This window comes from Alligator sinensis, unplaced genomic scaffold (genome assembly GCF_000455745.1).
Source record: "Alligator sinensis unplaced genomic scaffold, ASM45574v1 scaffold752_1, whole genome shotgun sequence".
Lineage (NCBI taxonomy): Eukaryota > Metazoa > Chordata > Crocodylia > Alligatoridae > Alligator > Alligator sinensis.
The window spans coordinates 152,423-167,207 of record NW_005842000.1 but is presented as its reverse complement, the minus strand read 5'-3'; the positions used below and the strand labels follow the sequence as shown (position 1 = coordinate 167,207).

General features: G+C 43.7%; 1 protein-coding gene across 1 annotated transcript in view; it reads right to left on the bottom strand.

The window, feature by feature from the left end:
• Nucleotides 1-14,785, bottom strand: part of NTSR1 (neurotensin receptor 1) — a gene marked incomplete at its 5' end in the record, with an annotated part of 92,097 nt that overhangs the window by 8,571 nt on the left and 68,741 nt on the right. The window contains one exon of the mRNA XM_025201722.1: nucleotides 11,159-11,360. Coding sequence (XP_025057507.1) covers nucleotides 11,159-11,360 — 202 coding nt within the window. The remainder of the gene's footprint in view (nucleotides 1-11,158; nucleotides 11,361-14,785) is intronic.

Below are 14,785 nucleotides of genomic sequence, written 5' to 3'. Positions count from 1 at the left end.
TAGGGAAAGGAGCTGGGATATAACAGCAATGCCAGGTGAAATAGATAGTGAAAATTATTTTTGGCTCAGAGGAGTGTCAGCCCCGTGGGCCTTCACTCTTGGGTCTCTTCTCAAGGAGGCAGAGAAGGTCTCTGTCATGGCATAATTCAGCCAAGAAGCACCAACCATTAACTAAAGTTTTCAGAGAAGAATGAAGTAGTCGGGGGCATTCATGCAATGTCACTTCAGACTTGCAAGTGCGATAGCAGAGCACAGGAGAGGTGCAGAGCTATGAGGACTGATTTAATGAGCACATGCCCTTCTCTACCTCAGGGCTGACTTCAAGCCCATTCACATAGATGAGGAGATGGAGAGACAGACGGATAATGGAAACAATTGGGCACATCCAGACGAGCGTGCCCATGTGGTATGTGCATGCACACCACATGCACTGCACAAGCAGGTGTTCCCCGCACAGCTAATTTGCAGCATTGTTGACACCAGGAGATCTGGGTGTTAAAAAGCTCCATGCCTAAAAAAAGTGGGGTGTCACATGTGGGCTGCCCAAAATGGGAGCCTGGCTGGTCGGAGGATCCTTGCCGTAGGATCGCCATGGCTGCAGCCCCCAGAGGCTCCCAGAACCCAAGGTCAGTGCTGGCCGCAGTCTCCCCTACCCTCCCGGGGCAATGTGCGGTGAGCCAGAGCGTGCATGCATGGGGGTTCCCTGGGGACAAGCGGCAGTGCCGTTGCTATTTGTCCTTGGAAAAATGCACATTCCTGTTTGTAGGGATGTGCCCGTTGTGGCTGGTAATTTGGCTTCTCTACTGTGGCTGTCCCCACCGTTATCAGCGTTGCTTTAGTATTGCTGTCTGGTCCTCTCTGGCGGGTGTGACGGACCACGACTCTATGATCATTCCTCACTTTCACCATCTTCAGGGCGCTTTGGATGCGGCCCTATAGATGGCTGTTCAGGGTATTGTTTCACCCACTGCAGCTAAGCAGGTTTCCAGCTTTGGAGGAAAGTGAAGTTACGGAGGTGGGTCATCCCTAGCCAACCCATCCCATACAAATCCTTGCCTAACCCATTATTAAAATGACACGATCTATTCTGCCGCACAGCTACAGGACATAGCACCCCAGCCTGCCGCAGGTAAAGCAGGAGGATCATGTAAGCCAAAATCCTGCTGCTGCAAGGGTTGCTGAAGGGAGCTGGACAAATCCAAGGAAGAGAGGAAGGCAAAACCCTGCACAGTCCATACCAGTCTGATCGTGGGTACAATCCCTTCTTGACCCCAAATGGGGTGACCAGTCTGACCCGGTCTTTCTCCTATTTCCTACCCCAACTTGCCACCATCATGCTTTACATTTGAAACCACAGGTCTTCCTCACCTCATTAGCAAGGGATAGTCCCTGGGACTTTTAAGCAGGTGGCTTTTAAAATGTATTCCCTTATATTACCCCTTTGTACCTCTAGAGCAATGTAGAGAGGCCTTAGATGGACACAGATCTGGTCCCTATATGTTTTATTCTTCCCTACTCTTGCTAATGCCTTTGCTGGAACTCAAAACCAATTCTTCTTCCTGATTTTGGCCAGACCAGTTTTTTTCCGCTCGGTATTTTTGGAGAAGAGCAGAAATAAATGAGAACGGAGTCTGGCCCTTAATGTTTGAGCAAAGGCAGAAGCAGTTTGCATCCAGAGTCACATTTCTCAGGCATATCTCAATGAAATCTCAACCCTCAGCAACCGTGCGTCTCCAACACAGCTCGAGGAATGTGCGCACTGTCTGCTATCAAACCGCTTACACACCGGGTGGCTTACGTCAGGGATTTATGGGAGCGCTGATTTCTGGAGACACAGTGTTTGTATATTCAAAATCCCTGGGGTTTATATGCTTATTTAGCCAATGCCGTTATCTTGAAGGAGAACAAATGATGACGCACTATTTGAAATGCAAGACTGTGAATAGGATTGTGCCAACGGTGGTTTGGGAGGTGGTGACTACCAAAATAATTCCTGGAGAACAGTTTTGTGACATGTTGCAGGCAATATTTGCACAACCGAATGAATGTGTGGGCACCACTCTAGGAGAAGTGGAGAGAAGCAGCAGGCACAGACTGCTCATCACTCTCTTAGAAGTCATTGGGAGTTGAAGACAGATGCTACCCTGCAGGATGTGATCTCTGAGCTGCCAGGGGAGTGAGCTAGTGGCATCAGTCTTAATTTTGGGTCCTTGAAGTGTGTGGAGCCACAGATTTCAGCTCACAGTCTTCCACTTTTCAAAGTAGGTGAACTGAGCTAACTTTCTGGAGGGCTTTTAAAGATGACCTTGGTATCCAAGCGACCAGTGCCCCTTCACCAAGGAGTCCCATTGATTTTCCTGGTAGTAGGGATGAGTTCCTGGGATTTCCTGTGGGATTACACCGCAAAATGAGGCCACGTGCTTTCCCTGGTTTCCATCAGCAATGTTTCCCTTCCCTGTACTGTTGTGTACCCTGACCTTGATCTAAGCACTTACGTCAATTGAAAGCTTCTCATTGACTTTGGTGGACTTTGCATTAGTCCTCGTATCAATGAATTACCTGTCTGCTTGCAATCCCTGCAGTAGCTGCGTTTCAGATGGAGGGGAGGAGGACTGAATATGCAATTCATAAGGCAGCTTTGATGAAAGGAATGACACAAAAATAAATCACTGATGAGATTTCTTTCCTTTGGACAAAATGAAAAATGGGTCAGGTTCCATAATTCGGTCACCTCTGTGCTTCCCCTCTTTTCCCCGAGCATGGGAGAATGGTGTCCTTTGTCAAGCCTTTTCTTATGTGAAGGAAGTCAGCTTGTTCGAAAGGAGCCACACTCCCCTAGTTGTTCTTGCCTTGATTGCAGCACGGCACTTACTGCGATGAATCACAAAATACTCTATTTTCACAGAATAACAAGATAATTTTCCTGGTTTTATATTCCTCAAAATTGGTTCTCAAACTTCCACTGAAGTGAAAACTCGGCTCTACTGGAATCAGTGGCAAACTTTTCATTGGCTTCCACAAGGGTTGTGTCTCCCTCTGGGTCTGCAAGGCAGCAGAGGGGAAGAAAGAAACCCAAGGAGGAAGCCCCATTGCAGTGGTGCTCTTCTAATGCTACATTGCAAATAAAAAAATATGCAAATTGTACATGATCTACCCAAAAGCACCAAAATTATGCCTGTGGATTGGGAAGTGATCCAAATCTGCAAAAGGGCTGATCTACATGTAAGGACATTTAAAAGAGTGGAAATATTTTTTAAAGACTGATGAATACTTTTATTAAAAAATGGGCTGAAGGGTGTTATATGAGAACTATTTGCCCTGTTACCATAAAAATGGCTGAATATATTTGGAAAAGATTGCCATTATGGTTTTTATATGACAAAATGGCAAAGTTGTCAGGTAGAAGTCTATACACTAGGAAATGTTATTAGACCAACTATTTAAGTTGGTCTAATACAAGATACCAGATTCACCCAACGAACCTTGTCTGCCTATGTCCTTAGACCAACACGGCTACAACCTACACACACACACACACACACACACACACACACACACGACTCTGGTCTTAAAAGGTAGTTAGAAAAGGATGCATAAATACATTATTTGCCAACAGCGAAGTGGTTTGTGTAGGCAACAGCTTTCCTGGAATATCAGAAAATCTGACTTCACAGAAGTTTCACACTTCTTGGGTCATCAACACCAACAGTGTTCAACTTCTAGGCAGCACAGCTATTTCCTTATTTCATAATAAAAAATAAACAGAGAAAGGGAAAGAAAAATTGTAATAATCAGAGAAGTGGAAGGGAAGATGGGAGGGGGAATGCACCATTGGCCTCTCATCAACGGGATTAAGAGCAGAAATGCCGACGCACAGAAGTCTCCCAAAATCGTCCTCACTAAACACTGGAAAGAGGCCAAGTCTTTGAGTGCTCTGAATTTGGATTCTTGCACCTGGTGAACACTGGCAGCAGAACAGGACTTGCATCAGACATCGACACACTGAATGACTTCCCAGTCTGGCTCACGCAGCGGCACAACTAATAAATTCTTTGGCACTGCTTTTCCTAATTGTTTTGGACACAACTAAAAACAAAACGGAGCCAAGAGGAGATGAGATGTGCATGCTAGCAAAGACGGCGAGTGACGGGGAATGATGATTTCATTCACAAGCCAGTGATTCAGAGGATCTTGGTAAAATATGGCTCTAGCTGTTTTGCTGGCTGAATTCAGAGCTGCTGTGTGTTACCGGCGAGGCTGTGATGGTTGAATGAACGCACGCGCTGGGGGCATGGCGAGGAAGTTTACAGCAATGACCTCACACTGAAATGTCACAACGCGGAGCCGAAGCAATGGCAGGTCTCTTTCAAGGTCACTCAATCTACTAGTAATGCGGGCATAGCTGATGGTTAAAAGCAGCAATGCTCTGGTCTTGAGGATAAAGGGACAGACTATAAAAGGTGTTTAAGCTAAAATCCCTTCAAAAATTTGGGCCAAAGTCCCTCTCCAGGCAGGCAGCGACGGGAATGCAGGGAAGAGGCAAATAGCAAATAAGGAAGTGCGTTGGCTGTGGATGTGCTGAGAAAAGAAAATGCAGATGCTGAGCTCTACAAGATGTTTTAACAACTCAGAAGTGGCTGCCACATCTGGATGCCAAACATCCCAAGGCTAAGGAGAATTTGCATCTGGAATTGTGGCTTGTGGACCATTTGCAGAGTCCAGATCAAGGTTTTGAACCACAGGCAAAGTCTAACAGTGCTGAAACCAGGGTGCTTTTTGATCTCCGTGGCCAAGAGATCATGTGTGTTTGGAACTGGAACTTCTCCCCCATTCAAAATCAGCCTTCAAACCCTGAGGAATAGGCTGCAAATGAGCCAGCAAACCTGTGAATTTGGGCTTGTTTTAATGAGAGAGGTGAAAGCCTGCCTTATTTGCCATTCATGTGCAAAGCCTAATCTGTTAGTGAGCATTCACTAATGTCAAAGGGGTGAGAGATTTCTTACTGACTTCGCTGGAAGGAAAACATCAGAAACAGTAACACAAACTTCCCCACAATGCTATCTCCTCTAGCAGGGTCACCTCTTAAATCTTTATATCCCGGTCAATCTTTGGCCTTTTTTTTTTAAGTTGGTCAAAAACAATGACTGTTGGTATAAAATGTAATGGTGAATACAGATTCTGGAGCGCAGGTGACAGCAGCCATTTACTTAATAGGGTTTTAGGGCAGGTTCAGCTAATCGGACTTCGGGGGCTGTTCTTTGTTGCTCTGATTTATTGGATAATGAAGATCCTTCATTGTTTGGATATGACTATTTTTTGCTCCTGGGTGGTCATCAGTTGTGACTGTCAGTCTAATGGGTAGCAAAGGCACTTGGGACTTTTTGTACAGGTATTTGAAGTTGTTCCTTCATGAATGTGAATGGACTAAATTTGATCCAGGCTTTATAAATGGGAGGAGAGGTGGAGGCAGCAGGGTGGAGGTCCAGGGAAGAGGCTGATGTCAAATGGCTAGTAGCTCTTGTTATTTTATGGATTTTCTTCCAGCAGGTCTCCCATCTAGGAAAGCTTGGGACCTTTCCTACACCCTTCTGAGCCGCAACTTTTGATCCACGTGCAGTTGCAATCCCTTTGCTCCCTTATGGGTATGGATTGGGCCATAGGACCCTCCAACTCCCTGCTACTACCCCAGCAAGGAAAGGGTGTTGCCTATTAGGTAGTACAGCCGGACCATATATAACATCTGTGAGACACGGTGCTTCCTGGGATCGCGCACCCCTGACTCGGAGCTGTTCCTGCCTGATACCCTCTGCCCCCGTTTCCGAGATTCAAACCCAGCATAATCTATACCTAAACTCTACCTTGCATTAACTTTTCTGAGCCTCTGTAGTGGCTTTTAAAGCGAAGATTTGCTTAGAGAATAGAAATAAATAAGCCCTTTCTTTACTAGGCAAAAAACTGTCTTGGAACGCCAGCCTATCAGACATGCCTGTGTGTGACTGATCTCATCCATCAGGGAGTCGGTATTGTATGAGATATGGAGATGACAGGTGTAAATTTAGTTTTCTACATTATTATTCATGAAGAGATCTACCTTCTTCCTGATAAAGTGATGAAATTACTGAGGACAGCGGAGAATGAGAAGCGTTGCATCCAAATGAGAAACGGCAGATTCTTGCTTAACAGAGATAGGCGGAAGTGCTAAAAAATATGTATGCATCCCACGAGGCATGAACATAGCTCCAGCCCTATTGTTTTGTAAAGACCCGATCCTCAAAACTGTTTAGGTGTGTAAGTACCTTCCAGGGATTAGCACGGTCTCTTCAATGCCTTTCGAGCCCCTGTCTAATTCCTTACGCGCAATGCCACCTTTCCTCTCATTAAAGCATTAGACAATGTAGCGTTCAAAGTCTTATCTATATTACAGTTCAGCCTGGCCTATACTAAGCCTCCATCGCAACCACCCCCTGTTGAGTTGCACCAACTGGGAATAATGGACCTGAAATTTCCCAACGTGAATTGATTTCACTACGGACGGGATTTCGGCTCCTGATGTGAAACAAGACCTAACAGACATCACATCAGCCGAAGCATTTTAGCCTCAAACAAGCTTGCCATGAAGAAAGCACTGATCCGTGCTGCTGCCTGCCAAGCTGTCAGAAACCTTCACGCTATCCTGTGTATCAGCGGTTGTCACCACTTAAAGCAGAAAAAGGCATATTTTATTAGACTCTTTCTCTGTGTTATTTCTTTTAACTGCTTCTGCTTCCTCGTCCGTGTTTGTACTTCCAGATTCTTTTGCCTTTTCCTTGTCTCATTAAATTAAGACATCAAGTCTTCCACGGTTCAGCTCCATTACCAAGTTCAGGGTCTTTTATTTAGGTAACCTCTATCCAAAGCACAGAACTGCAGAAAAAAAAGGCAATAAGGCAAGTTACTGGGCTTTTGGTTGTAGCCGTGTTGGTCGAAGGACATAGGCGGGCAAGTTTTTGAGTAGATGTGATCTCTTTTATTAGACCAACTGAGTAGCTGGAAAAAAGTTATGCACTGCCTCAATTGGTATTAACTGAGCCATTAAAATGCCAGTTTTGCTCTTGGCTTCATTTACAAATGCTTCCTCAAAATAATTTGTATTGGTGTACTTCTGTCTATCTGTGTAGATCCTACCCAAGTCTTTTTAGAAACGATGGGTGAACTTCATAAGTCTCTGAGCATCAGTGTCCATCTACACCATAATTACGTCTAATTTCTCCATTAAGTTATCATGAGTGCACGTGTAAATGCTTGATGAGACATCTGATGGGTCGTAAGCACTCAACAATGATGACAGCCACAAAAACTGCATGTACAAATGCAAATCCATGATTACGCGTGAAAACACAGGTGAATGCGCTTGTAAAAGCTATGTCTGGATGCGTAGGGGAAGGACAGTTTAATCTTCCAGATCTCGAAGAGCTGTAAAACGTTGGCTGGTACATTTTGCAACAAAAAGACCTCCCCATGAGATTTCTGACACACGCTCATTTTCACTGGGGACAGAAACTTTCTCTTGTGATATTTTGGTTGTGCTGCTTAAGAGTTTCTGCCACTTTATGGGTACAAAAACAGTGGAAGCAGGGTGGTGGATCTCAGATAGTAGCCTAGATTTGTCATGTATTTTGCCCCTCCTTCCAGCATGGCGCCCTGAATCATTGCCGATTCCACAGGTCCTTTGTGGTTTCCATGCATGGGACAGCTCTGAATTGTAGCCGACTCTCCCAGAAGCTTTGCCTGTGCTCAAAGGATGCACTAATGCAGCGCACCCCTTGTCTGCTCTGGCTGCAACTCCCACCCTATCCTAGTGTTATGGGCCAGGGCCGACCCTTTCCAATGGACAGCAGGCCACAGTTTCTTTCCACCACACCATTCTCCTTCCTAACCGACTCGATCCAAATCACAGACCTCAAACACACCTCTCCAAGCAAAACCACAGTGACTGAATTCATTTTAGTTATAGGGAAGGGACTTTTTTTGCTAGCTAGCAGAAAACAAAGCAAGAGAGAAAGTAATCCTACCCTTCCAAAGGAAACAATCCCATTTGTTACCAACAACTTAAATATTACTATTACTAGATTTAAAGGATTCCCATCAAGTTTGAAAGTCAAAGTAGAAGAGACAGAGTACAATAGCAAAAAAAATAAATAAAATAAAAATACTTGGTCAAATATATCTCTTGTCAAATGAATGGAATTACCCAGGGATTGACTTGGCCCCAGTGTCTTCATTAGATTGGCCCTATTCAAAACCAGTCTTTTGGGATTTTCTTGCATTTTAAGATGGTCTTTTTCGCTCAGCTCGCTCTATTAACAAGCTCCCTGGTCACCGTATGCGTTGCATTTTTTATGACCGGACACTTGTGAAACAAATTGCTGCAGAATTCTGTTATGTTATTAGAGTATTATACAGGCTCATTGATTTTTGGAGAGAGGACATGTTATAATCTGGTACGGTAATAACCAGAGATACATAAGAGATTAAATTCACTGACCGTTGTTTATATACAACAGACAAATGAGAATTATATCACTGTTGAGAATACAATGATTGTTCTTGTAACCAACTCCCTTTAGGTTTGGAGCCTGTAGCTATAGTTACTCCACTGATGTTACTGAACATAAAGTGTAGAAGACTGAAAAAATGTGTTGCTAGGCAGGTAATGGAAACAGATATCCTAACATTTTTGTTTCAAAGTGCTGTGAAAGTACAAGCTAGGCGTGCAAGTGGAAACATATCGCTGCAGAAAAAGTCTGATTTTTGCCATTTGTACCAAAAGTAATGGTGCAGTTAAACCCTGAACCAGAGCTTGGAATGTACATGGAAATAACTTTCTCAATACATATATACCTTTTAATTGAAAGCCTGATTTTTTCTAGACAGCTCTGCTACAGTGGAGAAGATGTTCACAGCGTTGTTAATTTTATGTGCATAAAGAAAATAGATTAAACTAGAAAATACCAAGAGATGGCCTTTTGAACAGTCTTTGCACGTCAAAAGTGAATTGCATTTACATGCATAATTTGTTGTGCCCAAAATTACTATGACTGCATACACAACTGCAATAATTATATATGCAGTTGAGACAACTTTGCACATTTAGTAATACATTTCTTGTGTATGAGTGATTCAGAATACAGATCCAACCTGTTGTAGCTGTGAAAGTCTTGGAAACATACGGGGGTGGGAAATGGTTTTTCTGTAATATTTTTCATTAGATCAATGTTATACAAGCGTTCAGGTGCAAAGTGCTCTTCTTCACATCACTTTGAGCCCAAAAGCATGTCCAATATCTTCTCCAATTAAACTAATGTCAGAATTTAGATCTTCATCTATAAAAGCCTATTTATTTAGCATAGCACTTCAGTATGTGTTAAACGATATGCGTGTATTTGTCTCTTTAATAGTTATGGGTCTAGGAATGTCGTTTTTGAATTTAAGACCTTATACTGTGACTGTAAAACCTCTGTTACCTACCAAATAATGATGACACTTAACCACTACCAGCTAGCACACTTGTGTGCTGGTTAGAGCTGGTCAAAAAACAATTTTGCAGCACACTCTGAAGTTGTTTCCTTTTGCAATGTATAACATGCATTTTTTGTGCATTTTCAATATCCTGAATTTTCATTTTCTCATTTTTTCTTACCCTGAATACAGCAAAACACATGCTAGCCAGCCCTAGAAAGCCATATTTAGAGATTAATACCTTTTCACTTTTTTGTTATGCTACTGGGTGCATCTACATATGCAATTAGCTCATAGCAATAAACTCTGGTGCAGTTTGCACCGGAGTTTATTTCTCCTGGGCTTAGCATTTACATGTGCACCTGGGACTGCAGTATGCTGAGCCAGGGCAAAGCAGCCCTGGCTGGTAGGAGGTCCTAGGTGCCAGCCTGGGGCTGCTCCTCCCCGGCTTAATATGCTACAGAGGGGCTGACTAGGACATAAGGGTGCTACAGTGCGGGGCTAGCTGGCAGGCAGCCCACACACTGTAGCACCGTCATGCCCCAGCCAGCCCCAGTCACAATCTACGCATGTGTTTCAGTGCACGTAACTCCTCTGCTGTAGGATAGTATTTGTCCTGGAAAGTATTAAACTACAGCGGAATTAATTAATTTACTGTGCCCTAATACAGGTGCCCGTGTAGACGGTGACGCTTTACTGCAAAGCTAAATAGTCAGCTCCACAGTAAAGCACATGTGTAGATGCACCCCCTGTGTAACAATTCAAAATGTCTCCAACTTTCAATAGCTACAGAACAATGGAATTAGAGAGTTTCCATTTCCTTTTGCTAGTCTCCAATTTTTCAAAATGTGAGAGTTTGGAAAATATACAGAGTGGCAAACCAAAAATGAAAATATAAATCTATAAGATGAGCAGAGCCCTTGAAACCTGAGACACAATTCATTTGATTGTAAATAGGGGGGGGAAATGAAAAAATAACTGTAGCGGGCTGCTGACTTGCAGAGGCGTGTAGAAGGTTGTACACGTCAGACTGCAGCAGTCTATAGGCCTGCAGGGGCTACAGCCCAGCTCCGGGTGGTGAAAGCTAATTGTAGGCCTGCCTGAAGAACTGATATGAATAACTGGCTGGCCCAAAGGAAGTTAAAAGGCTACCAGGGAAAGGAGCTGGGGGGACAGAAGAATAGATAGTTGGAGGTGCCAGGTGATGGCTGCAACACTGGGCCAGGGCACTTTCTTGGGGTCTGGGAGCAGCAGCAGCATACCCGGGAATGAACTCCAGAGCGAGAGGAGACTTTGGGGCTAAGAAAGGAGCAGAGAGCTGGAGTCACCTTCTCAGGGTCTGGATGAACTATGAGTTAACCCGTTGCGGACCACATTTATATTTGTTCACTGATTTGAGGATTTATGCTTATGGTGTTTCCTGTGAGGCAAGAGTGCCCAGGGAAATAAAGGACTGAGCTAAGTAATCCTCAACCCACTACCATAACAAAAGATGAAAACTAAATGCTTAAAATTTGGGGGTTTGATTCTGGTTTAAAAGAAATCCATTTGAATTGCAAAATGTTTGGAATGACAGTTTTGACCAGCTCAATGGCAGGTGTCAGCTGCTCCCCCACATACATCCCTAACTCTCCCCATATGTGAAGCCGTAGGTACGTACGTAGGACTCGCACTCCGTGCTTTAGGGCCTGCACCCGGCTGGGTTCCATGGACATGCTGAGCATCGTCTGCTGGCCTCCAATAGTGCAGACCTGGTTTTCCTGTGTTGACTGCTTGAACATGACGATGAGCTGGTTGGCAATGATGGTATTCAGCACCGAAATGACAACCATCGGGAACACAAAGGAGATGAAAGTGTTGACCTGGAGGGGGTAGAAATGACAAGACTCATATATGCTATCTTTGACCGGTGAGATTTTATGTCACATAGTTTCATAGTTGGTAGGGTCAGAAGGGACCTAAGCAGATCATCTAGTCCGACCCCTTGCCATGGGCAGGAAAGGATGCTGGGGTCAAATGATCCCAGCTAGGTGGCTGTCTGGCCTCCTTTTGAAGACCCCCAGGGTAGGGGCAAGCACCACTTCCCTTGGAAGTTGGTTCCAGATCCTAGCCGCCCTAACTGTGAAGTAGCGCCTCCTGATGTCTAGCCTGAATCTACACTCGGTCAACTTATGGCCGTTGTGCCTTGTTACCCCCGGTAGTGCTTGGGGAAACAGGGACTCTCCCGTTGCCTGCTGGTCCCCCTTGGCACGTTTATAGGCGACCACCAGATCCCCTCTCAGCCTTCTCTTGTGGAGGCTGAACAGGTTCAGGTCCCATAGCCTCCCCTCGTAGGGCCTGCCCTGCTGTCCCCTGACCATGCGAGTGGCCCTCCTCTGGACATGATATTGGATAACCAGCATGGGATGGAGAACTTTTCCATTCACTTCGGCAGCCTGTTCAGCTTTTAGAAAACAAGGCTCACTGCACAGAGGGGAACTTAAACAACAGCTAGATAAATTCAGTCAGAGAGCTGAAAATTGGATGCAAGAGGCTCAATCAATCTTTTTCCAACAATGGTGCCTTTACTTATGTCAATGCAGCTCATTGCTAGAACTGTTTTGATTTAAATAAGCCATTGATCTTTTTTCTTCCCATGACCAAACAGAATGCTTTCATCATACATGGTAGTTCTTTATCAATGATTTCTAAATAGCAGATTATTATTTTTTTTCCCTAGGCTTCCATTGGGATTTTTTTCTCAAATCTCATTCTGAATAGCAGCCTTTCCTTGCAAATTTAATGACAGCTCTTTGTTAGCCAGTGATCAGATTACCCAATAAACCTTGTGCCCCAAAGGATTAAAATTGATTGGACTAGCAAGTGGAAGTTGTATTGTTTTAATACAAGTTATTTGGTTACTGAGGTTTTGATAAAATCAGATGGAGAATCAAATTAACCAGTGATTGAATCAAGTAGAAGGCACAATTAGCATCAAATATAAACAGGAAGTCTTTGTAGACAACACAGCCTGAATGCACAAACTCATTGGGAAGTGAATTTAAATAATAACCATCTCAAGAAAATTCGAGGCATCTACATCTTTGGCACGCAATTTTGGCATGTGGCAAGGCTCTAGTAATGGGATGACAGTCTGCAACATCATCCTCTTCCACCGTGGCTCATCAGCCTTGAACAGACTGACAGAAGCAATCGCTAGAAAATGGAAAGTTTCAGCTCAAAGTTATGTGTCGCTACAAGTCAGACTAGCAAAGCTTTGTCCTTCTTCTGTAGCTGTCAACAGGAAAGTTTGCTGCATATTATCGACCACGTCTGTTATGGGCCTGATTCAAAGTTCATCAAAGTCAAATAGTGATCTTTCCATTGATTTCAACAGGTTTGCCTGGTGCCTTATGTTTGCTGCTCCATTCTTCATCTCTTTATAGAGTCTTTGTATTCTTTATCTTCTTGCACATTTGTAGGGACTGGAGAAGTCATAGTTGAAGGTAGTGAGGATTTATAGTTAACTCTACATCAGCTGCCAAACTGCATGACTAGGGACAGAAGTTACACATAAACCAGTATAAGCAATCAGAAACCGGTTCAAATCTGTAACTCAACAGAAGTTCAGTGCACATAAACCACTTCCAAATGGCTGACACCAGTTTAAGATAAACCTGGATGGATGTAGTATCAGACTTAACTGATTTTGGTTAAATCAGTTTATTGAATTTCTGTTCTACATCCCCCTCCAGATTCAAGTTAACTCACAATCCTCCAGCATCCCAGGATGCTTTGCACCTCCCTCACAATCCCCACTCAAAGGGTGGGCCAGCTAGCTTTGGCCCAAGCTGTCTGCTCCAGTGGAGCAGGGAGGCATGCTCTAGTGCCCCCCCTCCCCACCACGGAGGGGGTTTCTGGCCTGGGCCACTGCAGACATGTGGCTGCATTTCCTGAATCAAAAGGGAATGTCTGTTCACTTGGTTATCGGTTCACCCTATGCAGTTTAGACTAACCTGCGAAGATTGAATCGATTCAGCCTCGGGCTTTTTGACTGCCTGGACTCAGCCCAGGAGAACTACCTAGTTTAATGCCTGTGACTCTTGGGTCTTTTGTTCAAAAAGCTCAATTTTTCTACCTGTCCATTTTAATTCAGCCAAATCTATAATAATAAAAGAGCTACAGTGACTGAAAGGAAATTGTTTAACCAAGTGGTTCTGTGAACATCATAAACCATAATAGCAATGCCTGAGTAGTGAGTATAATATCTGCAGAGCTCCTGCATGGATCGGTCCTGTGTGAAATACCACAGATCATCAGCCTCAGAGAATGAATGCAGCTTTAAAATTTCAAACTATTTACAATAGTTAAATCATGCCACTGAAACCATTAAAACAGTTTTACTGAGAGCAAAAATGAGTGGGACTTTTGCTCTTGTGAAAGCCAATTCTGTAACAAAGGTCATTCTAAATTCATTTCCCCAAATGTTCAGGCCTCTACCATATCTGAATGTTCTTAAAAAAGATCAGTCAAAATGAAGCCACTGGAGGATTAATTATTATAAAATGGTTTAATATGATGCTATTTTCACTTGTTATATGTCATCATCTAATTCGGATGCAGCATTCTTTCCCTTCCTCAATCTGGCAAAGGATGCAAAAGAAGCCACGAGTGGATAAATGGGTAGAAATACAGACCATAATGGCTTTTACACAATAGTTAGGCCTGATCTTAATGGCAGAATGGAGTGATGTGGCTAGTATTTGGTTATCTTTATCTCCCCAACCTGAAAGACCAAGTACCCATTTACAGCTAGGTCCGCTGGAGGCAGCCTTTGGCACAAGTCTGGAGTATGGCTCACGTTCATGCTTCTGGAGTCAGGCAGGATATCATCACTGCTCTACCAATATGCCCAAGTTATATTGATGATATTGGTAATAACATTATTGAAAAGCAGCACATTTAAATGTCACATACGACATTTTTTGGTTCACAAACGTAAGAAAGTTGTAAGCTCACTTTTGGTGAAGAAATAATGGTTGGTCTCCGGTTTTATTTTGTTAGTTCAAAAGCCTCTAAACAACACAGAACATTTGCTCCTGGGTCTAATGCACTGTAACAAAACACTCAGCTGGATCCCATCTCTAGCCACATATAGCATGAGAACGTATGTTTCAGCTAATGCCGGCAATAATGATAGAATTCCTCCAAGAACAATTTCTTGAGGAAGTTCCTAGATATACGCCATTAGCCCTGTCTGCGCATGGTTCTCCCTCTGCGCACGCGGTCATTTTCTACAAATAATTCC